The following is a 23,868-nucleotide window of genomic DNA, read 5'->3' on the forward strand; positions in this document are numbered from 1 at the left end:
CTGTAGCTTTTTATTGTTGTTTTTTTTTTTTAAATTATTTATTTATTTATTTATACAATATTCTGTCTGTGTGTGTCTGCAGGACAGAAGAGGGCACCAGACCTCATTACAGATGGTTGTGAGCCACCATGTGGTTGCTGGGAATTGAACTCAGGACCTTTGGAAGAGCAGGCAGTGCTCTTAACCGCTGAGCCATCTCTCCAGCCCCCGCTTTTTATTGTTTTTATTGAGTTACATATTTTTCTGCGCTTCCCTCCATTACTCCCCCTTCCCTTCTACCCTCTCCCATGATCCCCATGTTCCCAATTTACTCAGGAAATTTTGGGTATTTTCCTTTCAACTAAAAATAATAAAATGTTAAACATTTGTTTACAAAAATAAAAATTGGGTAAACTATTAACTTATTATAAAATTAAAATTTTCATTAACTACCTCTGATGACTTAGTAGTGTGGGAGGTCCTTCTTTCTATGTGTTGCTTTTATTGGTTAATGAATAAACTGCTTTGGCATGATAGGGTAGAACTTAGGTAGGCGGAGAAGACTAAGCTGAATGCTGGGAGGAAGAAGGCGAAGTCAGAGAGATGCCATGGAGCCACGGCCAGAGTAAGGCATGTCGAAACTTTGCTGGTAAGCCACTGCCATGTGGCAATACATGAATTAATAGAAATGGGTTAAGTTAATATGTAAGAGGTAGCAAAAAAGAAGCTAGAGCTAATGGGCCAAGCAGTGATTTAATTATACAGCTTCTGTGTGATTATTTTGGGTGTAAGCTAGCCAGAAAGAATAAGCGGCCCCTCCTCTAACAACTTAGCACTGACTTTTACTATTTTATGCTTCTGCAGAATATTAAAAAGTAGCAGTGCCATTACATACATTGCCAAGCCTTTTCAGAAAATTTACCAACAGTTTGATATACTCCACATCACAGGCATTCCTTATAACCCTCAGGGTCAATCTTTTCTCGGAAAGAGCTAATGGAAAGCTGAAATGTTATTTAAAAATAAAGGAGAAGAAAAATATGGCTATTCCTCACAATACTTTATCTTCTATTATATATACTTTCAATTTTTTAATTTGGGCAAGGATGGCCTCACTGTTGCAGAATGTTTTGAGCCCCTCTGAAAAAATCCAAGGTCACAGTTCTTTGGAGAACTATTATGTTAGCTCGGTGCAATACCCTGATCCAGTAATTCACTGGAGTCAAGCTGTTTATGTTTTTCCTCAGGGTGCTGAAAAGTCAGTGTGGGTATCTGAGGAAGAAGGAGGAGAACAGGGCAAAGGTGCTGTCGAACCAAGAAGAACAGAACCTATTTTCCAATGATAGCAAGTCTTAGGGGACAAGTGTGACTGCAGAATTACTGTTTTTGCTATGCTGTCTCTGTTGAACACATCTGAATGCTGAGCTGCTCTGGGCTTATGGACCTGATGATCCCCCTGTGTTTTACTTTGTTAATTGGGAAGAGAATAACATTCTTGTCTATGTCAATGACTCTGAGATCTTGGGTGCCCCCAAGGCTAGTCACATTGTTCCCTAAGCAGAGATGGTCACATGATAATTTAAGTATTGATGTTCAGGCCTTGCATGATAAAATTAATAACCATTCAACATTCAAAGTAAGATGAATTGCTCTCCTCCATTGCTTTTTTTTTTTTTTTTTTTTGATTTTCGAGACAGGGTTTCTCTGTAGCTTTTGGTTCCTGTCCTGGAACTAGCTCTTGTAGACCAGGCTGGCCTCGAACTCACAGAGATCCGCCTGCCTCTGCCTCCTGAGTGCTGGGATTAAAGGCGTGTGCCACCACCGCCTGGCTCTCCTCCATTGCTGTACAAAACCTGGCCAAGATTTCTGGTCATTATTTTTCTCTCTCTAAATGGACTTCTAAACTATGGTCCATAGAAATGTCCCCGGGGAAGCTTTTGCTGGCTAACTGGGAAACATTAGTCTTTTTTTTTTAATAAATAAATGATGTTTATTTATCATGTATATGGTATTCTGCCTCAATGTATCCCTGCAGGTCAGAAGAGGGCACAGGACCTCATTAGAGATGGTTGTGAACCACCATGTGGTTGCTGGTAATTGAACTCGGGCCCTTCTGGAAGAGCAAACAGTGCTCTTAACTTCTGACTCATCTCTCCAGCCCAAAACATTATAGTCTTAAGATTGAGCTGCTATGCTTTAAATACTAAGTTGCACACCCTAAAGTTAAAGGTTATAAAAGGGGGAATTGCAGGGAACCGTGGCATTAGCCTGGCTTAGCTTCTTTCAGAGGCGTGCGTCTAGGGTTTTTAGGTTAGAGTCCATGGCTCCTGGGGCACAGTGTGCCTTCCAGTTCTGAGAGGCAGTGGAGCTTTCAGGCCGCTGGGTTTCTCAGGTGACTTTGGCCTGATAAATAAGTGTGGCACTTATACTACACAGTGAGAAAAAAAAACCGAATTTTTTAAAAAGATTTATTTACTGGTATTTTGTTGATTTATACATGTATCACGTGCATGTCCACAGAGGTCAGAAGAGGGTATCAGATTCCTTGGAACTGGAGTTAGCAGATAATTGTGATCTGTCATCATGAAGGTTCCGGGAACTGAACCTGGACCTCTACAAGAGCAACAAGCACTCTTAACCACTGAATCATCTTTCCATTCCCAAAATGTATTAAAAGAAAAAAAATTAGGACTGGCAAATGGTTCAGCAGGTAAAAACATTTGCTGTGCAAACCTGATACCCTGAGTGCAGAGCCCCAGAACCCATACGACGGACAGGGGAGACTGCTGCAGGCTGGCCTCTGTGTACCATGGCATGGATATGTCTACACCCCCCCCCAAAAAAAAAACAATAGTATTAAAAATGAGACAATTGGACTGGAGAAATCGCTCAGTGGTTAAGAGCACATTACTGTTCTTTTTTTTTTTTCACATTACTGTTCTTATAGACTAAGTTCAGTTTCCAGTAACTATGTAGGGAGGCTCACAAGCACCTGCAACACTCATAGACAGGGTTTCTCCGTGTAGCCCTATCTGTCCTGGAACTCTCTCTGTAGGCCAGGCTGGTCTTAAAACTCAGAGATCTTGCTTCTTGAGTGCAAACAAATATTTTTTAAAAAACAAAAAAGCGATTAAAAATCAACACATAAAAGTATAAATAAATCTCAAATACGCCAATAAATATAAAGCACTTGGTGAGGAGTAGTTAAATACAGAGTTGCCATGTTCTGTACCTAGGTATACACACAGGAGATTTGAAACATGTCTACAGAAAGCTTGAGTACAAATGTTCATAGCAGCATTAGCCATAATGGTTAAAATGTAAATCCCAATTGTCCACAAACTAAGTCATAGACCGAAGATGGAATACCTGTACAAAGAGATTTGAAAAAAAAATAATTTCTTTATCATGTATACAGTGTTCTGTCTGCAGGCCAGAAGAGGGCACCAGATCTCATTACAGATGGTTGTGAGCCACCATGTAGTTGCTTGGACTTGAAATCAGGACCTCTGGAAGAGCAGCCAGTGCTCTTAACCTCTGAGCCAACTCTCCAGTTCCACCATTAAACATTTTTATCTTTATGTGCATTAATATTTTGCCATGCGTGTCGAGTCCCCTGAAACTGAAGTTGCAGACAGGTATGAGCTCTCATGTGGGTGCTGGGAATTAAACCTGTATCCTTTGGAAGAACAGTTGGTGCTCTTAATTGCTAAGCCATTTGTCCAGTTCTGAATGGGGTACTACATATAGTGATATTCATTTGTATTTTTTTTTTTCGAGACAGGGTTTCTCTGTGGCTTTGGAGCCTGTCCTGGAACTAGCTCTTTAGACCAGGCTGGTCTCGAACTCACAGAGATCTGCCTGCCTCTGCCTCCCAAGTGCTGGGATTAAAGGCGTGCACCACCATCGCCTGGCCTCATTTGTATTTTTAATACATAAAGCTTGCCTGAAGTTCAGAGAGTAAAACAGCCTTCGAGACCAGGCAGTGGTGACACACACCTTTAATCCCAATAGCCACACTAGTTCGTTACAGAAACCGGGCAGTAATGGTGCACCTCTTTAATCCTAGCACTAGAGAGGAATATAAGACAGGAGGAGACAGCTCTCACTGGCCGTTTTGTTTTTCTGACCTTCAGGCTGAACCCCAATTTCTGTCTCTGTGTTTTTATCAATCGTGCTACAGATACATGTTATCCATGCAGGTGAACCTTGAAAACAGTATCCTAAGAGAAAGCACCAGACACAAAAGTCCTAGATTTTGATTCCATTTACATAAGCCAATCTATGTTTATGTGGTGCTGCGGACGGAATAGAAGGCTTCACGTGGCAGGCAAGCACTCTATCAACTGAGCTACAGCCCCAACACCATTTCCTCTTTAAGATGTTTCTAATTCCCGTACTACCAAGGACATTGAAGATTCCTTTAAAATTCCTAACCCATCTCGTTTCGGTTGTATACTGATGTCCTAGGAGGTGGTGGAACGGTAGTGTGCACTCTCTTTTTCTGAGGACAGACCCTGCTATTCTGTGAGACTTCAATCACTAGACGGGTCTAGTTTCTAGAACATGCCCACCCCTCTGCCTTTAGCTAGGTCCTAGGATGAAACAGACACCAGAAGTATGAAAATGCAGCTTTGACTAAGACCAGGGGAGAGAGGAGGCAAAGAACAGAAAAATAACATACAAAGTAACAGGATCCTGACCAGGGGACCGCCCAAACATCACAACTTGCTGAGGTTAGCAAATGTGTCCTAGAGAAGCGGGACATTTGCACCAAGACATCCAGAACAGGTACAGGTTTTGAAAGAGGCAAAAGGTCCAAGAATCCCTCCTTGGGATCAAGCCCTAAAACAGACCATTGCTCAGATCTACCTTAGAGATTCAGAGGAGGGAAGGATATGCGAGGACTGGCTTGCCCTGTTAAGAACAGTGGGACTGAGGGTCTCGGAGCGGCCACAGACAAGCCATGTGGACCGAGAGGTATCCCGAACGGGTTCCCCAGCTCCGAAGGGCCAGCTGGGTGGCCAGAGAGCCGTCCCTTCATTGCCCGCAGACTGGGGATAAAGAAGGGTAGAACAGTTACCAGAACAGTTACCATGTCATCTTTGGGCCTTCCCTCTGATTGGCCGGAACTTCCGTAGCCCGAGTCTCCGCGCTCCAAGGAATGGGGCGGGGCCTAGCCGCAACGTCACTGCTGTTTGGTCCTCACCCTCCTAGCCACTCCCCAGCCCTCTCCGAAGGGCTGTGTGACGTCACGACCCTATCAGCCAACCGTCGCGGCAGAGAGGGCGGGACTCCACGTCCCTCCCATCGTCCCTCCTTTTCTTCCTTTCCCCCCCCCATCCCAGTCCTCACGCCCCTCCTCTTCCCCTCCGCTCCCTCAGAGACCGCCTTCAGTTCGGTTTCAAAAGGCTCGTCGCCCAATGAGTAATGGGGCGGGCCTCGAGTGGCGGCCCGGCCTGCCAATGCGCGGCTAGCTAGGGCGGAGCGCCCGGGGCTGGCCTCTGAGGGCGGGCGGCGTGTGACGCAGTCGGGCCTCTGCGCGCTGCGCCCGGAGCGGCGGTCGGTGGCAGCGGCGACGGTTTCCTGGCGGCCGCGCGCTGCCCTGTGAGCGGCGGGTGGCAGACGGACCTGGGTCCTCACCCCAGACGCACCGCGGTAAGTCGGGGACGCCGCTGGGACCGGGCGGGGCGGGTCTCCCCCTCTGGACCGGCATCTGCGCGGGACGCCCCGGGCCCTCTCCGTCGCCAGTCTCGTGCCGGGCGCGCTCCTTCAGGGCCTGCGTGAGGGGGCGGGGCCCGCGGCCCTGCGGCTTGGCTCGGGAGGCCCTGGGAGGGAATGCACACGCGTGGGGCGTAGGCCAGGGGGTCTCGGGTGGCAGCCCACGCCGAGTGAACCTCGTTGTCTCCGGTGCTATTCATTCATTCGCCCGGCAGAGGTGAGGCAGGCTCTTGCGGGGATGGTGCCTTGGGGACTTAGGTTCCCCCATCATTTCCTTGACCACTCTAGAGGACGCGTTTTGTCTAGGGTTAACCAGAGGATTGAGTGAGTCGGAAGTGCGTTAGCATTTTACGACCATGCCTGGCCATTAGAGGTCTGGTCAGCCGAATGAAAGGTTCTTTTCTGTTCTGCCGCATGTTCCGTGTAAACCGAGGTCAGAAGGATTGGATTTCTGAATTACTGCAGCCAAAAGATGTCAGCAGTTATTTGTCAACTCTGTATCACGTTCAGAGTTTTGTAGGTGGGAGGTAGACTAAGAGGACTCAGGAATGTCTGATGTCTTGACCCAAGTCTAGATATTTTTATACTATCCCACTCTCCCTGTATGTTCAGTCTCCCATTATTGGCTAGTCTATTTGGTAGGGGTAAGGAGATGGACATTTGGATATTTGACATAGTTTTCAAAACATTTCCAGTTTTATTGTTACCATGTTTGCTTATAAGTAATAAGATAATAGAACTTCATTAGTATACACTGGTGTAGACTTTTACTTTTTTTTTTTTTTGGATACAAGATCTCACTCGTGGTTGTTCAGGAATTTACTATGTAGACCAGGCTTGTCACAAAATCAAAGATATCATCTGCCTCTACCTCCCCAGTTGCTGGGTTTAAAGGCGTTTGCCGTAACACCCAGACCTAGCATAGACTTCTGAGAACTAAACTTAAAAATTAATTAGGACAGACAGGCTCAAGGATGCACGCCTTTCATCCCAGTGCTTAAGAGGCAGAGGCTCTCCGAGTTCAAGTCTAGCCTGGTCTACATACTTAGTTCCAGGACAACTAGGACTGCATAATGAGACCCTGCCTCAAGAAAATAAAAAAAAATAAAAAAAACAGTGTTGAGAGTGAATCAAATCAATATAGATATGGTGGTGCAAGCCTGAATTGTCACCAGTCATGAAAGTTGAGGGTGGAGAACAAGAGCCCAGGAGTTTGAGGCCAGGCTGGACAACATAAAAGATCCATCTCAATTAAAAACTGGTGAAGGCTGGAGAGTGGGCTCAGTAGTGAAGAACACTGTTCTTGGAGGACTGGTGTTCTATTCCCAGCATCTACATGACTGCTACAGCTTGGTAAACTCCAGTCTTGGGAACAAGCTCTTCTGGCCTTGGAGCACCAGGCACCTGTGTGGTGCACACACGTACACACATGCAAAATACTTGTACACATAAAGTAATAAAAGAATTGAAATGAAAAATAAAATAAATCAGGCTGGGCATATTGGAGGTACTGGGAACTACTTTGATAAATTACTTTTGATACTTGAAGATATGATGGGATTAGTTGTCAGTTTGATCTGAACACATCTACGGCTTGTAGCTTTGATGTTTAAAAGCAAGCAATGCATAAGAGCAGAAGAGAACTGTGGTCTAAAGTTAAAGTTGTGACCTGGTGTCTTTTGTACCATTTTATCAGTTTGGATATCACGACCTGGGAAGCTCTTCCTGGCATGCTTTCTTTTGTGAGTTTTCACACTCTTACCTATCCTTCTGCCAGTAGCACACATTTTCTATTTTAGCTATTTGTCTTTTTATTCGATTAAGATAATTTTTTTTGTCTTGCTGATCTGTACAGCAAGTTACGTTACAGGACAGACAGGACTGCATAATGATACCCAGTCTCAAAAATAAATAACATGTTAATTTGTATTTAGGTTACATGGCTCATACATAGACAGTCTTCAGTTACATTTCTGTGAATGAACAAATACAGAAAAGTTAAACTGAAAAATACTTGAGGAAAGAAGCTAGATATTTGTGTACTTCTGAAACACTTTGTATTTCGTTTGTAGCCACTAGCTCTTAGGTATCTAAGAATAACTAAACTTACAGAGTACTAAATTCACAGATTGGGAAAATAAGTTGTGATTTATTGTAATATTACTTCGTGTGCTGTCAGTCTAGGACATAAAGTATAGTAATACTGATTAATTTCTAGTAAGAGACTGTAAAATTCTGAGGTTATTATAATCTGTAAATCATGAATGTGGTGGAGTATGTTTTTAATCCCAGCACTCGGGAGGCAGGTGGGTCTCTGAATTCAAGGCCAGCCTGGTCTACAGAATGAGTTCCAGGACAGCCAGAATTGTTACACAGAAAAACCCCAATCTCATCCAAAAATATATGCACATTTATACCTCTTATGTAAATCTTAGTAGAGGCTAAGTATTTTCTGAGGGTTTGATGTGTTGTGTTTGAAATTGACCTAATCATTCGGTATAATCTCACAGCAAGCTACTACAGCTAATAGTTTTTTTTTTTTTTCTTTAGTTTTTCTCTTTGTAGCCCTGGTTGGCCTTGAATTTACAAAGATCTGCCTGCCCCTGCCTCCAGAGTGCTGGGATTAAAGTCCTGCACCATCACTGCCCAGCAAGTTAACACTTTTTTTTTAAACATTTTATTTATTATGCATACAGTGTTATGCCTTCATGTTTGCCTGCGTGCCAGAAGAGGGCATCAGATCTCATCATAGATGGTTGTGAGCCACCATGTAGTTGCTGGGAATTGAACTCGGGACGTCTGGGAGAGCAGCCAGTGTGCTCTTAACTTCTGAGCCATCTCTCCGGCCTCAAGCTAAAACTTTTTTAATTGAGATAATTTTTAAATTTTGCTCTCTCATGTGTTGTAGGCTATGTAACAGCCTTCCTCCTTTCCCTATTAGATACTAACACCACCTTCCAAAGTTGTAACTATCAAGAAGGTCAAGAGATTATTAAAATTGTCCCAACATTTCAGGAAAACTATACTCTTACTTTGCTTGTCAATTCATAAATTGTCTACTGACTGCCTACCCCTGCTTTTTTCTCGAGACAAGATTTTTGGTGTGTACCCCTCTATCTAATCCTCTGTAGCTTTGGAGCCAGTCCTGGAACTAGCTCTTTGTAGGACCAGGCTGGCCTCGAACTCACAGAGATCCACTTGCCTCTGCTTTCCGACTGCTGAGATTAAAGGTGTGCGCCACCAGCACCTGGCCGTATGATGTCTTAATCCTTTAAGCCCAGCACCTTAGAGGCAGAGGCAAGCATATTAAGGCCAGCAAGAACTAAATATTAAGACCCTATCTGAAAAATTAAGTACAAATTAAACATAGTAATGCTAAAGAATTCAGTGGGAAAGCTGACTTAATAAAAGAGTATTGGATATACTAGTCATCTTTTAGGTTCCAACAGTTGACAAGGTATTTTACTTAAAGTTTGTGAGAAATAAAGTAGCTAAGAAAGAAGGGAGGGTTTTGTTTTTGTTTTTTTTTTTTTGTTTTTTGTTTGTTTGTTTTTGTGGAGTTGGTTGTGGGTTTGAGACAGGATTTCCCTGTTTAGACTTGGCTGTCCTGGAACTCACTCTGTAGACTAGACTGATATTTGTATTCTCCATTTACACTGTACTCAAATCTCGTTAAAGGTTGGTTATGCTACAGATTTGGAAACCATATCATTAAATTTATATGCTGTTATACTGTTCATCTTGTATGCCATATCTCATGCATGATTTTATAGCATCACTATTGGTGATTTGGAAATTGTTGGTTCACTAAGTTATGAATGTTGACAGATTAAACAATACAGTTGTTAATATATTAATACAACTCTGTATTCTCTCTTTTAGAAGGGTGTGATTGCACAGGCCTTCAGTTACAGCCCTGGGGAGTTTGAGGTCACCATCTGGAGTTCTAGGACAGTCAGGGGATACAGTGAGACCCTCTGTCAAAACAATAACAAAATTTGGAAGCTGAAGGCTGGCAATGTAGATTAGTTAGTGGAGTGTTTGCCTAGTGCATATGAAGCCCTGGATTCCATCCCCAGTACTTTATGAACCAGACCTGGTGATATAGGCCTATAATCCCAGCATTTGGGAGGTGAAGGCAGGAAGATCAAAGTTGTTTTGGTTTACTTTTCTGTTGCTGTAATGAATACCATGACCAAAAGTGGCTTGGGGGAGGCAAAAGTTACTTCATTTCACACTTCCAAGTCACAAACACATCAATGAGAGAATTTAAAGCAGGAACTGAAACAGAAACCACACAGAAGTGCTGTTACTGGGTGACTGATTGGCTCCTGCTCAGCTTGCTTTCTTATAGCCCAGACCCTCGCTCCTTCGTAGAGATGCTGCTAAGTAGGGTGACCTCTTGCATCAATCATCAGTCAAGACATTTTCTCACAGACCTGGCCAGAGGCCAGTCTAGTCTGGCCAGTTCCTCAGTTGAGGTTCTCTTTCCAGGTGATTTTAGGTTGTGTCAAGTTGACAGTAGAAACTTTAACACAGAAATAGAAGGTCTTCCTTGGCAACATATCCACTTTGAGACCCAGTCTAGGATATGGGAAACCCTGTCTTTTTTTTTTTTTAAATAAATAAATAATAGGGGGCCTGGAGAGATGGCTCAGTGGTTAAAAGCACTGGCTGCTCTTCCAGAAGATGTGGGTTCAATTCCCAGCACTCACTCATGACTCAACAACCATCTGTGACTCCAGTTTCAGGGAATGCAGTGCCCTCTGGCCTCCACCTGCACCAGGAACAGAAGTGGTGCATGGACATAACATACATGCAGGCAAACAAATACTTTGTTAAAAAGGGGGGGGGGGCAGGAGACATGGGTTTGTCATTAAGATCACTTGGACTGCTCTTCCAGAGGACTAGGGTTTGAAACCCAGCACCCACTCGTGGAGATTAACCTGTAACTACAATTCTTGGGAATTTGATACTTTCTGTGGGCACCGGGCATATGCAGGCAAAACACCCATATACATAAAAATAAATACAAAATTTAAAAGGAATGTGGCAGCTGACAAACTCTTAGATAAGTTTTAAACATTCTAGAATTTGCTTCAATTTTTTTTTTTTTCCTAGACCGGGTTTCTCTCTGTAACCTTGGCTGTCTTGAAACTCACTTTGTAAACCAGAGATCCGCAAGCCTCAAAGGCGTGGTCCACCATGCCCAATTTTGCTTCAAGGCTTAACCATGGTTTACCATTTTTGTTGTTCTTTTTGTTTTTTTTTGTTGTTGTTGTTGTTTTGTTTGTTGAAATTTAAAAAAAGAGCTCTCCAAAGTAATAACAAGTGCTTTTCCTAAGTGCTTTGGAATACTTCTCACTGAATTTCAAAGAATAATCACAGAGTATTAAAAAATGTTGAACATTAACATTCTAAATACTTTTTACTGCTTCATTATGAGCAGTCTTAAGTGACTTTTTTTTGGTACTGGGTGGCAGGGAAGAATTCAGTATCTGTTCATTTTTGGGCCATTACCTTAATTGATGCTCAGGTTCCAGTTTTTTTATTTGTTTTGTTGTACTGGGGATTGAACCTAGGGCCGTGGTAACCACCTGCTCTTTATTTCACAGGCCAGCTTCTGCTTGTCTTTTTTTTTAAATTAGTTTTAAATCAGCTAAAGATGTTTAAAATTGGTGAAGAGAATTGAGTCTGAGTTGGGGCTGCCTGTTTGTGAAGGAATCAGTGTATTCTCCAGTAATATTTCTATCACCATCATTATTTAACACTTAGTCTTCCTTTGATATAATGGTTGCCAGAATCTGCACATTCTACCCACCCTCTTGTCAGGGCTCAGCAGATCCCTTTGTGCAGGTGTATCTGTGCATGTTCACCTGGAGGCCAGAAGTTTGTTTTTGCTTTGTTTTTCAAGACAAGGGTTCTCTGTATAGCTTTGGAGCCTGTCCTGGAACTCACTTTATAGACCAGGCTGGCCTCCAACTCACAGAGATCTGCCTGGCCCATAAGTTTTTCTTAATAACATAACACCCTTCCCTTTCTATTTTTTTTAAAATGACTGAAGTATTTTTTAAAATATTTATGTATTATGTATACAATATTCTGTCTGTGTGTATGTCTGCAGGCCAGAAGAGGGCACCAGACCCCATTACAGGTGGTTGTGAGCCACCATGTGGTTTCCGGGAATTGAACTCAGGACCTTTGGAAGAACAGGCAGTGCTCTTAACCGCTGAGCCATCTCTCCAGCCCCATTCATCTATTTTTTGCTAACCTGTTCACATCTTTTTTTCTTTAATGTAGCTATTCAAATCTTTTGGCTTTTTTTTGGGGGGGGGGGGGCGTGGTTAGGGCTTTCTGTATAGCTCTAGCAATCCTGCCTGTTACACTGTTACAAACATTGTACCACCACATCTGGCTAAAGGTAGGGAACTTAAGATCTCATTACTGAAAAGTAAATGGTGATTACGTGAACCTTTAGCTTTTTTTTTGTTTGTTTGTTTTTGGTTTTTCGAGACAGGGTTTCTCTGTGGTTTTGGAGCCTGTCCTGGAACTAGCTCTGTAGACCAGGCCGCTCTTAAACTCACAGAGATCCGCCTGCCTCTGCCTCCTGAGTGCTGGGATTAAAGGCATGTGCCACCACCGCCCGGCTTATATATAGGGTTTCTCTGTAGCTTTGGAACTTGCCCTGTAGACCAGGCTGGCCTCAAAACACTCAGATACTTGCCTTCGAGTGCTGGATTAAAGGTGTGCGCTAGTGCTGTCTGTGTGAGTCTCTAACTTTTAGACTAATAAGTAGGTAGGTACACTTTTTGGTTTTCCAAGAAGTGGTTTCTCTGTAGCTTTGGAGCCTGTCCTGGACTCTCTCCGTAGACCAGAAGACTGGCCTCAAACTCACAGAGATCCACCTGCCTCTGGCTCCCGAGTGCTGGGATTAAAGACATGTGCCCCCACTGCCCAGCTTTTTGTTTGTTTTTTTGACTGCTACGCTTTCTCTCCAGCCCTGCAGGGAAACATTTCAGATAGTTGGGATAACAGAATATGGTCGTAATTTTTGATGCACATACTGTAAATCTCCTAAGTGGATTATTATCAAAACCTCATAGATTTGAGGTCTTGTTTTTGTTGTTGTTTTGAGACAAGGTCTCACGTAACCTAGACTGATTTTGATAGCTAAAGATTACCTTGAATTTCTGATCCCCTTACTTCCCACCTCCAGCCTGCTAAGATGTGGGTGTGTGCCACCACATCCAGTGCTGGGGAGCAAACCCGCAGCTTCATGTGTACTGTCTATACTGATCTGTATTATGATATTAAAACGTAAGTTAAGTAAAAATTAAAAAAAAAAAAAACTGCTCCAGTGAGATGTCTCAGCTTCTGCCAAGCCTGCTGAATTGAGACCTATTTCTGTCCCATCCTCTCGCCTCCATTCATGCCATGTGCTGTGGCATTTGCAGGAATACATGCACTAAAAGTAAGAAAAATTAAATTGCCCAGCAATTCAACACACATACATGAAAAACATTTTAAGGGGATGGTCATTGGTAGGATCAGAAATTCAATCTCACATTATAGTACTAGTTTATTTTAGGAAGTGTGTAGATTAATGAGCATTTCATAGGTTATAATGTATTATTTATTCATTCAAGGTTTTAGAATATTGAATAAGAGTAGTATGCAGTCATTTTTATGGGCCTAACTAATATTTGTAAAATGGTAGATTTCTTGAAACAAATTACTTTCTGTGGTTTCTCAAAAGAGTAACTTTTCTTTTACAGCTTTCTGAAGCAAACACTTGTTTTGAAGATGTTTAACAAATCATTTGGAACCCCCTTTGGGGGAGGGACAGGGGGCTTTGGCACAACTTCAACATTTGGACAAAGTAAGTTTTGAAAAATAATGAAAGAGGAGAAAATGTCTTAATTTGACTTTTGCTGGTTCAGTTGCTTTGTTTTGAGACTGGTATTACTGTAGCCTGAGCCGACTCACAAGTCTTTATGTAGCTTCCTGTTTCTGTTTCTCAGGTGCTGGGATTACAGGTATGAGCCACTATGGTAGTTTTGTGTCAATTTGACATAATCTGGAAGTGGATCTGAGAATATCTATGAAGGATTATTGTGGTTATCTTAATTGATCCAGTGGGATCCACCCACTGTAGAGAGCACTGTTCCTGTGCTTGAGGTCGCTCCCTTCCACTGCTTGTGCTTAGCAGATACTCTGCCACTGTGTTGCATGCAGCTTGTGATGGTGGGAAGCCACACGTTTTGACTTAAAATTCATGTTCTTACGAAAATCATAAATAAAATACCTTGGCTTAATTTCTATCCTGTAATTTTATGAAAATTTGAGAAAGACTTCAAACTGTCTTAGTGGTTCTACTTAATGCAGTGTTCTGAAATGTAGCTGGGCAGTGGTGGCACACGCCTTTAATCCCAGCACTTGGGAATCGGCGCAAGAGAATCTCTGAGGTCAAGGCCAGCCTGGTCTACAGAGTGAGTTCCAGGACAGCCAAGATTACACAGAGAAACCCTGTCTCCAAAAAACATAAGTAAATAAATAGATAAGCAAATAAATCAAAATAAAGAAATAATGATGATAAAATAGAAAGAAATAATAAAACTATTTTACTCATAGACCCTGGATTTTGCTGTTTCAGGTACTGGCTTTGGTACTACTAGTGGAGGAGCATTTGGAACATCCGCATTTGGTTCCAGCAACAATACTGGAGGCTTATTCGGAAATTCACAGACCAAACCAGGTAAGGAATTATGTTTGGAATACATTTGGTTTATATGTAGATGGTATAAAACTTGACTTGGTGACTACATAAACTTGTTTTCTCCCACTTCCATCTTTTCAGGAGGTTTATTTGGTACCAATTCATTCAGCCAGCCAGCAACTTCCACAAGCACTGGTTTTGGGTTTGGAACATCAACAGGAACATCAAATAGTTTGTTTGGAACTGCAAGTACAGGGACCAGTCTTTTCTCATCCCAGAATAATGCATTTGCACAAAATAAGCCAACTGGCTTTGGGAGTAAGTAGGACACCATTCTTAGTACTTCTGATAGTTTAATATTTGATTTGTTTATTGAATGTGTTCTCTCTTCTTTGCTGTATGTTCACTTATGTTCTGTCCCACCAAGTGGTCAAAACCAGAAAATAGGAGAACCTGAAAATGTATTGAGTTTTGTAGGCAAGAAAAGATGGGAGTAAATATCTCACTCCTTTTTTTTTTTTTTGTTTTTGTTTTTGTTTTTCAAGACAGGGTTTATCTGTATAACAGTCCTGGGTTTCCTGGAACTTGATTTATAGACCAGGCTGGCCTTGAATTCACTGAGATCTGCCTGCCTCTGCTTCCCAAGTGCTGGCTGGGATTAAAGGCATGCACCACCACTGCCCAGTGTAAATATATCTTTTAAAGGACAGAGGACTTAAAGCACCAGTATTTATAATGGATGCAGAGAGAAAGAGATGCCTGACATAGAATATCAAGAGTTCAAGGCCAGCCTAGTCTACAAAGTGAGTTCCAGGAGAGCCAGGGATACATACAGAAACTGTGTCTCAAAAAACCACAGAGGGTGTGGGGGGGTCTGATACTGAACACCCAGACATAGGATGAAAAGCCAGGTCTAGGTAGTATCATTGAAGTTATGATGACAAGATGTCAAGAATGTGTTATGGTCAATAGTGTTGTACTATAAAGACAACTCTGTCCTTCCTTACCTGTGCCTCAAATTTATAACAAAGAGACTGGAGCACCAGGAATGAGAAACGCTGTATATGCTTTGATTACCTCTCCATTCCTTGCTCATGGCAGATGTTTTTTAACTCTTCAAATACATTGACTGGGAACTATGTTTTTATTGAGTACTTTAAGGCAACCACTAATGTGCCCTATGAGATGATGCTGTTTATGGTACAAGAGCCTGAGTGGCTAACTAACCAACTAACTTTAAACTCTTTATTTAGAGTTAGAGTTAGTTAGAAATGATAGTTTTTTTTTTTTTGCCAATGAGAAGTCAAATTGATCATAATGGTTATTAGTTATCACTTAATGTTAAATACTGGCAGATAAATTTTTCTTTACTGACATTTCTGGCACTGTATGATTTCATATTTTAAGAAACAGTCTTGGGGCTGGAGAAAGAGCATTGACCCAGGTTCAGTTGCCAGCATCAACATGGCAGCTCACAACTGTGCAGCTCCAGTTCTAGTGGAGCCAACAGTCTTACCCAGACCTACATGCAGGCAAAACACCAATGGACATAAAATAGAGAAAGAAATCATTAGAAAAAAAAAAAGAAAGGTACTTTAATTTCTTTTCTTTTAATTTCTTTGAAACAGGTTCTCACATTGTAGCTCTAGCTGACCTGAAACTCACTATGTAGACCGGGCTGGCCTCAAACAGAGATCTACATGCCTCTGTCTCCCTTCTGAGATTAAAGGCATGGGCCAGTATGCCCTGCTAGGTAGAGTCTGCTATTTCTATTTAGTTTCTTTTTGCATTTTGAAACAAGTATCTTCTCACTCTGTAGCCTGGGCTAGTCTGGAACTCAGTGTGTAACTAGCCCAAGCTGGTGTTGAACTGGAAGCATTTCTGATGTAGCCTCCCAAGTTCTTCTGCTTCTCTGAATTAGTTTCTGTAAAAGGACCAATAATGCCCTCTGATTTAACATTTCTTTAGGGGAGTCATATTTTATGTTAACCTGTCTATGATTGCTTCTATAGGACATATGTTCAAAATATTCTCATAATATATGGGTGTATGAATTATAGCTAAACAAACATACTGTGCTGTTGTAATGTCTGTTATGAGATGTTTTTAGAAATACAGTTTTATTCAGCAATCATTCTTAGTAAGAAAAGGAGAAACGAGATAAAATAATTTCTTTTTTTTTGTCTTGTCTTTATACGAACTTCCTGCATATGTATCTAAATCCTGGGTTTGGATTAGTTTATCTTGAAAAGTTGTAGCCTGGAAGCAAGTGTTGGTATGAGACATTGCTTAAATGAATTTGTTCAGGAGAAATAAAGAATATTTGACATTATGAAAGTGCAGCTGCCATTACTCTGTCTTACTTCCAAGGTGTGTTAAAGATTGTTTCTTTCTAACTTATAGATTTTGGAGCAAGTACTAGCAGCGGAGGACTCTTTGGAACTACAAACACCACCTCTAACCCTTTTGGTAGCACATCTGGCTCCCTCTTTGGGCCAAGTAGTTTTACAGCAGCACCTACAGGAACTACCATTAAATTTAATGTACGTATTTTCTTCCAGAATTTTTTTTTTTTCCTATTTGTGTATTTCTTTGTAGAATGTATTGTCAGATTGCTCCCATCTCCAGTAATATATATCATAGTTTGGCTTTTTTAAAAAGTAAGATTTATTTATTTTTATTTTGTATATATGAGTATTTGTTAAATATGTGAATGTACGCCATGTGCATGCCAGTACCCAGGGAAACTAGAAGAGGGTATTATGATCTCTTGGAATTGCAATAACAGATGGTTGCGAACCTCCATCTGGTGCTGGTGTAAAAAGGCACCAAGACCTTGACATAATTTTTTTTTTTTTTTTCGAGACAGGGTTTCTCTGGTTTTGGAGCCTGTCCTGGAACTAGCTCTTGTAGACCAGGCTGGCCTCGAACTCACAGAGATCCGCCTGCCTCTGCCTCCCAGTGCTGGGATTAAAGGCGTGCACCACCACCGCCAGGCTTTTATTTGTTTTTTTGAGATAGGATTTCTCTATATAATAGTCCTGGCTGTTCTGGAACTCATTTTGTAGACCTGGAAGGCCAGAAGAAGACGTTATCCTCTGGAATTGGAATTACAGCAAGTTGTTAAGCACCATGTGGGTTCTGGAAATTAAGTTTGGGTCTTTTGGAAGAACAGTCAGTATTTGTAACTGCTGAGTCATTTCTCTAGTTCTTCACCCTGGACAAAACAAGAATGTAAAATAGTAGTAATAGTTTTATAGGGCTCATGAGATGGCTTAGTGGGTAAAGGTACTTGCTGTCAAGCCCGATAACTGAGTTTGATCTTTAGAGCTCGATAGTAAAGGGAAAAAAACTGCAAGTTGTCCTCTATCCTTCATGCAGGCAAACAGAATAAATAGTAAAAATATTACTCATGATGATTTCATAGTATACAAGAAATGGTATACATGATGATTTTATAGTATACAAGAATACATGAATCTAATTTTCCAGCCAGTCACGGTGGCACACACCTTTATTCCCAACACTTGGGAGGCAGATGCAGGTGTATCTCTGTGAGTTCGAGTCTAGGTTATTCTACAAAGTGAGTTCCAGGACAACCAGGGCTGTTAAACAGAGAAACCCAGTCTTAAAAAAATAACAAACAAAATCTAATTTTCCCTTTTTGTTGCCATGGTGAGCATTAAGCCAAAGTCTCATGCGTGGTAAATAAGCAGTATACCAGTGAGCTGAAATTCATCTTCAGTGTGAACCATCATCTGTGTCATGATGTATATTAGAATTATGCTCACTTTAGTCAACTTTGTGTTCAGTGTTGATTATGGTAGCACATACAAAGCAGAATTTCTAAGACAAGGTCTTGTGTAATCCGGGCTGACTTTGTACTAACTAGCTCAGACTTGCCTTGAACTCTGCGATCTTGCTTTGACTTTTTAGTGCTAGGTTAACAGGTGTCTGTCAATATTTTCTGTTCTAAAGCAGAATTAGAGTAGCCATCTGTTTATAAGAAATAAAGGATAATGGACAGACCATAGAAAAACTACTGAAAGTAAGACTTCTTCATAGAGATATATAGAACTGTCTATCAATAGTCTTTATCTATGAAACAATAAATCCTTGGATGGAATGGAAAAATGGGACAATACAGTGGATGGGAGGGGCAGTGAGCTATGGGCCTTGGAATTGAACCATGGACTTAAAAGGCATGTGTGGACTATGTAGAGTATTATGGCAGAAAATAAAGCTGGGTGTAGTGACTCACACCATTAATCCTAGCACTCAGGAGGTAGAGTTGTCTCGAGTTCAAGTCCAGTCTGGTTAACATAGAGTTCCAGGACAGCCAGAGTTACATAGAAACCCTGTCTCTAAATGAATTAATAAATGAATGAAAAATAAAAAGGAGGGCTGGAGAGATGGCTTAGTGGTTAAGAGCACTGACTGCTTTTCTAGAGGTCCTGAGTTCAATTCCCAGCAACCACATGGTGGCTCACAGCCATCTATAATGAGACCTGGCGCCCCCTTTTGGCTTGCAGGGCACACATGGAAGGAATGCAGCACACACAGCAAATAAATAAATAAATAAATAAATAAATAAATAAATAAATAAATAAATCTTTTTTAAAAAAAGAAATTGAAGGACAGATGATACTGCTTAAAGATTTAAGTATATATACTTTTTGGGGGGTAAATTGGGCAAAACCATCTATAAGAATATATTACCTGTATTTTGCCATGTAATTGGATATTGAGTTGAGAGACTAATACTTAAGTTTGTGGTAAATTTGTTACCAAGATTGATTTATTCAGGACTGGAGAGATGGCTTAGTAGTTAAGACTACTTGATATTCTTCCAGAGGACTGGAATTGGGGAGTTTCCAGTACCTGTATGGATTGGCTTAGCACCGTCTGTTACTCTTAACAATGTCTCTGGCCTCTATGCACTCACATGTACATATCTACATGTGGACACACAGCGAAACATAGTTAAAATACATAATTAAATATAATTAAAATATTAAAATTAATATTTAAAAATGAAGATTAGTTTATTCAGATAACTGTGACGTAGGGGAAAGATCAGAAATGTTGCCCTATATTTTAATCAAGCATCCTTGAAAACAATTTGGTTTTGCCATGAGGGTCTTACTGTGATGCCCAGGCTGGTCTTGAATTCCTGGTCTCAAATGATCCTGCTTCAACTTCCAAAATATTTCAGACTATAGGTTTGTGCCACTGTGCCTAGCTCCATCTTTTAGTTTGCTTAAGACAAGATCTCACTGTCTAGCCCACCCAGGTTGGTTTAGTATTCACGGCTTCCTCTGGAGTTCTGGGGTAGTAGGTATGGGCCATCATGCCCTCCTAAATAGTATTTTTGAAGTGGATGGGCAGACATGTTTCATGGGGATTTAATTAAACCCAAGCCTTTGTGAATGTTAGGCAGGCATTCACCACTGAGAGTATCCAGCCCTTGGCCCTGTCTTCTTACATAAAAAGAAATAGGGTATTGTTTTAAAGTTCAATGGGTATAAAAAAATGTGTCTGTGAGAGTTGGATTTAGAAACTTGGACTTAGAGAAAAAAGCTTGAACTTAGAAATGTCCTTTATCTTCCTTTGCAGCCTCCCACTGGTACAGATACTATGGTCAAAGCTGGAGTTAGCACTAACATCAGTACCAAGCACCAGTGTATTACTGCTATGAAAGAATATGAAAGCAAGTCACTAGAGGTCAGTAAAATGAAGTACAAAAAAATGAGCTTAATACTTTGATAATATCTAAAAAAAACTTCAAATATATGTGATTCTTTTTAAGATTTATGTGGTTCAAATTGATTGTGAGTAAAAGCTTTTCATTAATCAAGGTATTTTTCAAGATTATGTATTATGAATATTTTTATTTTAGGCTCAGATATTCTCTGCTTATATACAGGTCTTCTGTTTTGTATTCAATTCTGATTAAATTTTTTTTTGTTGTTGTTGTTCCTTTTGGTTTTTCGAGACAGGCTTTGGACTCTCTCTGTTGACCGGGCTGGCCTTGAACTCTCAGAGATCTGCCTGCTGCCTGTTTCTGCTTCCTGAGTACTGGGATTAAAGGCAGTGCCACCACTGCCTGGCCTGGTTAGATATTTACATTGCAGTGTGAATACATCTGTGTGCATACCTGAGTTTTTAGTTAATTTATTCAAAATCCTAATTATCTGGCTTAATAAGATTTTTATTAAGTGGAAGGATCAAGTGATAGCATAGAAATAAAAACAATGAATAGCAAAAGAAGCAGTAGCTAACATCCCAGTACCCTTGCTTCTGCCCCTCATCATAATTCTCTTTTGGTTTTTCAAGACAGGGTTTCTCTGTAGCTTTGGAGCCTGTTTTGGAACTAGCTCTTGTAGACTAAGCTGGTCTCGAACTCACAGAAATCCGCCTGCCTCTGCCCCCAAGTGCTGGGATTAAAGGTGTGTACCACCACTGCCTGGCTCTTAATTGCTATCTTGATAGCCCAATTTTTGCTGATCTTCGCGTTTTATATAGATGGATACTTACGATACTTACTTTGTACTTCAATATTACCCTTTATCAGTGATGTTACTCTGGAACAGAATGTTGTACAGTCTCTTCTAAGTTATTTTTTTGCCATATGTTAAGTTTGGTGTTTTATCCTTCAGGAACTTCGTTTGGAGGATTATCAGGCTAACCGGAAAGGCCCACAGAACCAAGTGGGAGCAGGTACCACAACTGGCTTATTTGGGTCTTCTCCAGCAACTTCCAGTGCAACAGGACTCTTCAGCTCCTCCACCACTAATTCAGGCTTTTCATATGGTCAGAATAAAACTGCCTTTGGAACTAGTAAGCACTTTATTGTATCATAAAAAAGAATGGTCAAGTAGAAGTAAATCATGACTCACTTCATTAGTCATGGAAAAAAATAGAGATAATTATGAGTAGGGAGAGACAGTTAAAAGTGAAGATGGCACTGGGCAGTGGTTTACACCTTTAATCCCAGCACTCAGGAGGCAGAGGCATTCTGGTCTACAGAGTGAGTTCCAGGACAGACTCCAAAGCTACATAGAAAAACAAGCAAACAAAGAAAGTGAAAGTGGCTAAGGAATCCTTATTTCAGTAGGTGATATTTGACTAATAACCTACCTAAAAAAGGTAAAAGAACTGGTTGTATTTTTAGGAAAAATCTAACTTGAAGCTATGAACCTCAAAATTCTGAGGTTTTAGAGGTTTCTTTTGCGGCAGGGTCTTACTCTAACTTAAGTTGACCTCGAAGCCCTTCTGCTTCAGTCCTTCAGATGACTTGGGATTACAGGTATGAGCTACCAAGCCCAGCAAAACTCAAAAAGTTTTTACCAAAGAGGTGAGAGGGTTGTAGAATTCTAGGTACACAGTAGGGCTATGTGAGTGGATCAGAGCTTGGCTTTTTAAAGACAGTCTTGCTATGTAAACTTGGCTGGCCTGGAACTTGCTCCATAGGCCAAAGTAACCTTCTTGGATTTAAGGCATTCCTGCCTGTGCCTCCCAAGTGCTGGACTTGTAGGCTTGTGTGCCTCATCCTGTAAGACATGACTTTTTATTTGCTTGGAGAACATTAAAGGTTTATTTTGAAAGAGAAGTCATTTGAGTGTGCATGGGGGATCATTCTGAGGACTGCTGCTATGTTCAGAAGTAGTACATCAAGTGCTTGGCACGTGGTAACTACCTGGGGTCCCTGCACTTAGAGGCTGAGGCAGAGAGCCCTGAGTTCTAGGTCAACCTGGTCTATAGAGCAAGTTCTAGGACAGCTGGGCCCACACAGGAATCCTGTCTCGAAAAATAAAAAAGCAAAAAGCTGTAGTACTTTTTTTTTTTGAACATGAAAGGGCTGGCACCGGTAGTGTATCTCAAGCATTTATAGGCCCTGTTTTCAGTCCCCAGAAGTCCATGAGTCAGATTCTAAACCCTGATTAGGTAACTGGGTTGATTCAGTGGATGTGAAAGCATTTAGGGTAATGACTAAGTTACTTGATAAAAATAACTACTTTTGCAAAAGTTACAATACAAAGCTTATATTGTAGCTGTTTGGGTAGTTCATGCTTGTTAATTACATAATTTAGGAGGTAAAGATCAAGAATTCAAGATTATCCTTAGCTACATAGCCAAGGATGAGGTCACCCTGTTAAGAACTAAAACAAACAAACCACAGATCTCTTCTTGCCTGGATTTCTTCCTTAGCCACAAGTTTATCTCTGTAAAAACAAATAAAAGTTAGGTTTCCATAGCTTTCTACAGATAAGTATACACAAATATTGTATTTATCTAATTTACATCTAACATTCTTTTCAACCTTAGTATTTCTGACTTAGCAGATTTATTTATTTGTTTATTTATTTATTGGTTTTTCGAGACAGGTTTTCTCTTGTAGCTTTGGAGCCTGTCTTGTAGACCAGGCTGGCCTTGAACTCACAGAGATCCATCTGCCTCTGCCTCCCGAGTGCTGGGATTAAAGGTGTGTGCCACCACTGCCTGGCCAGATTTATTCATTTTGTTTTGTTTTCAGTTTTTTTGGAGACAGGTTTCTCTTTGTATACTTGGCTAACCTGGAACTCATTGTGTAGACCATGCTGGCCTTGAAATCAGAGACGTTGCCTCTGCCTGTGTCTGTCTCCTGAGAGCTGGGATTAAAAGGGTTTGCCACTGCGCTCAATGAACACAGTGCTGTATATAAACAACTAGGCTGAATATATTGATATGAAGAAAAAGCCTCATTCTGTCAAGATTAATTTAAACATAGATTATTTTTCCTTATCAAAAAGAAGAAAATTTGGGTTTACAAAGTTGGGTTTAGTCTTACTAGAATTCTTGATTGAGGTATTATAGAAAGGAAGTTTTAATATAATATGATGTAGAGCCAACTGATGATAGAAAATGAAGGCTATTTGGTAAGGAATGAATATAGACTAATTTAGATAGCAATAATTAAAGCTCAGATGATTTTGCTGAATTACTTGTGTGAGAGTTCCATTTTTTATTCTTTTTTTGTTTGTTTCTTTTTTTTTTTTTCTTTTTTTTCCTGAAAGGCACAACTGGATTTGGAACAAATCCAGGTGGTCTCTTTGGCCAACAGAATCAACAGACTACCAGTCTCTTCAGCAAACCATTTGGCCAGGCTACAACCACCCCGAATACTGGCTTTTCCTTTGGTAATACTAGTACCCTTGGACAGCCGAGCACCAATACTATGGTAAGGCCTTGGTTAACGCCAGATCTTACTGTTAATCTAAGTAATAGGCTAGTAATCTTGTTCAGCTTATGAGTGCTATCTCCACAGCAGTTCTTTAGAGCTGGGGAGGACAAGAAATCTGTCAATAATGAAGACCTAGATTTTATCTTGATCTTTACTCTGCTTATTGAAGGTTTGTTGAATGAGTCATTTATTCTTTCTGACCATAGTTTTCTTATCACTAAGAGCTTAG

At 40.9% G+C, this 23,868-nt stretch overlaps 2 protein-coding genes across 9 annotated transcripts in view; one reads left to right on the plus strand and one right to left on the minus strand.

Moving 5' to 3' along the window:
- The window catches only part of Pgap2 (post-GPI attachment to proteins 2), a 32,821-nt gene extending 27,669 nt beyond the window's left edge, over positions 1 to 5,152 (minus strand). The window contains exon 1 of the mRNA XM_050122528.1: positions 5,075 to 5,152. The gene's annotated coding sequence lies outside the window, so the exon portion shown is untranslated. The remainder of the gene's footprint in view (positions 1 to 5,074) is intronic.
- Positions 5,153 to 5,472: 320 nt separating this feature from the next.
- The window catches only part of Nup98 (nucleoporin 98 and 96 precursor), an 86,435-nt gene continuing 68,039 nt past the window's right edge, over positions 5,473 to 23,868 (plus strand). For 6 of the 8 annotated variants that reach the window (XM_050122538.1, XM_050122542.1, XM_050122540.1 and 3 more), the window contains exons 1-8: positions 5,473 to 5,637; positions 13,476 to 13,579; positions 14,354 to 14,455; positions 14,558 to 14,734; positions 16,820 to 16,959; positions 20,033 to 20,140; positions 21,076 to 21,256; positions 23,473 to 23,636. In XM_050122538.1, the coding sequence (XP_049978495.1) occupies positions 13,504 to 13,579; positions 14,354 to 14,455; positions 14,558 to 14,734; positions 16,820 to 16,959; positions 20,033 to 20,140; positions 21,076 to 21,256; positions 23,473 to 23,636 (948 nt within the window). In that variant the 5' untranslated portion in view covers positions 5,473 to 5,637; positions 13,476 to 13,503. Of the gene's footprint in view, positions 5,638 to 5,805; positions 5,918 to 13,475; positions 13,580 to 14,353; positions 14,456 to 14,557; positions 14,735 to 16,819; positions 16,960 to 20,032; positions 20,141 to 21,075; positions 21,257 to 23,472; positions 23,637 to 23,868 lie in introns of those variants that run through there. The other 2 variants (XM_050122541.1, XM_050122539.1) reach the window with 2 other exon arrangements.

The sequence above is a fragment of the Alexandromys fortis genome, unplaced genomic scaffold (genome assembly GCF_014885135.2).
Source record: "Alexandromys fortis isolate MF-2015 unplaced genomic scaffold, M_Fortis_MF-2015_v1.1 scaffold_209, whole genome shotgun sequence".
Classification (NCBI taxonomy): domain Eukaryota; kingdom Metazoa; phylum Chordata; class Mammalia; order Rodentia; family Cricetidae; genus Alexandromys; species Alexandromys fortis.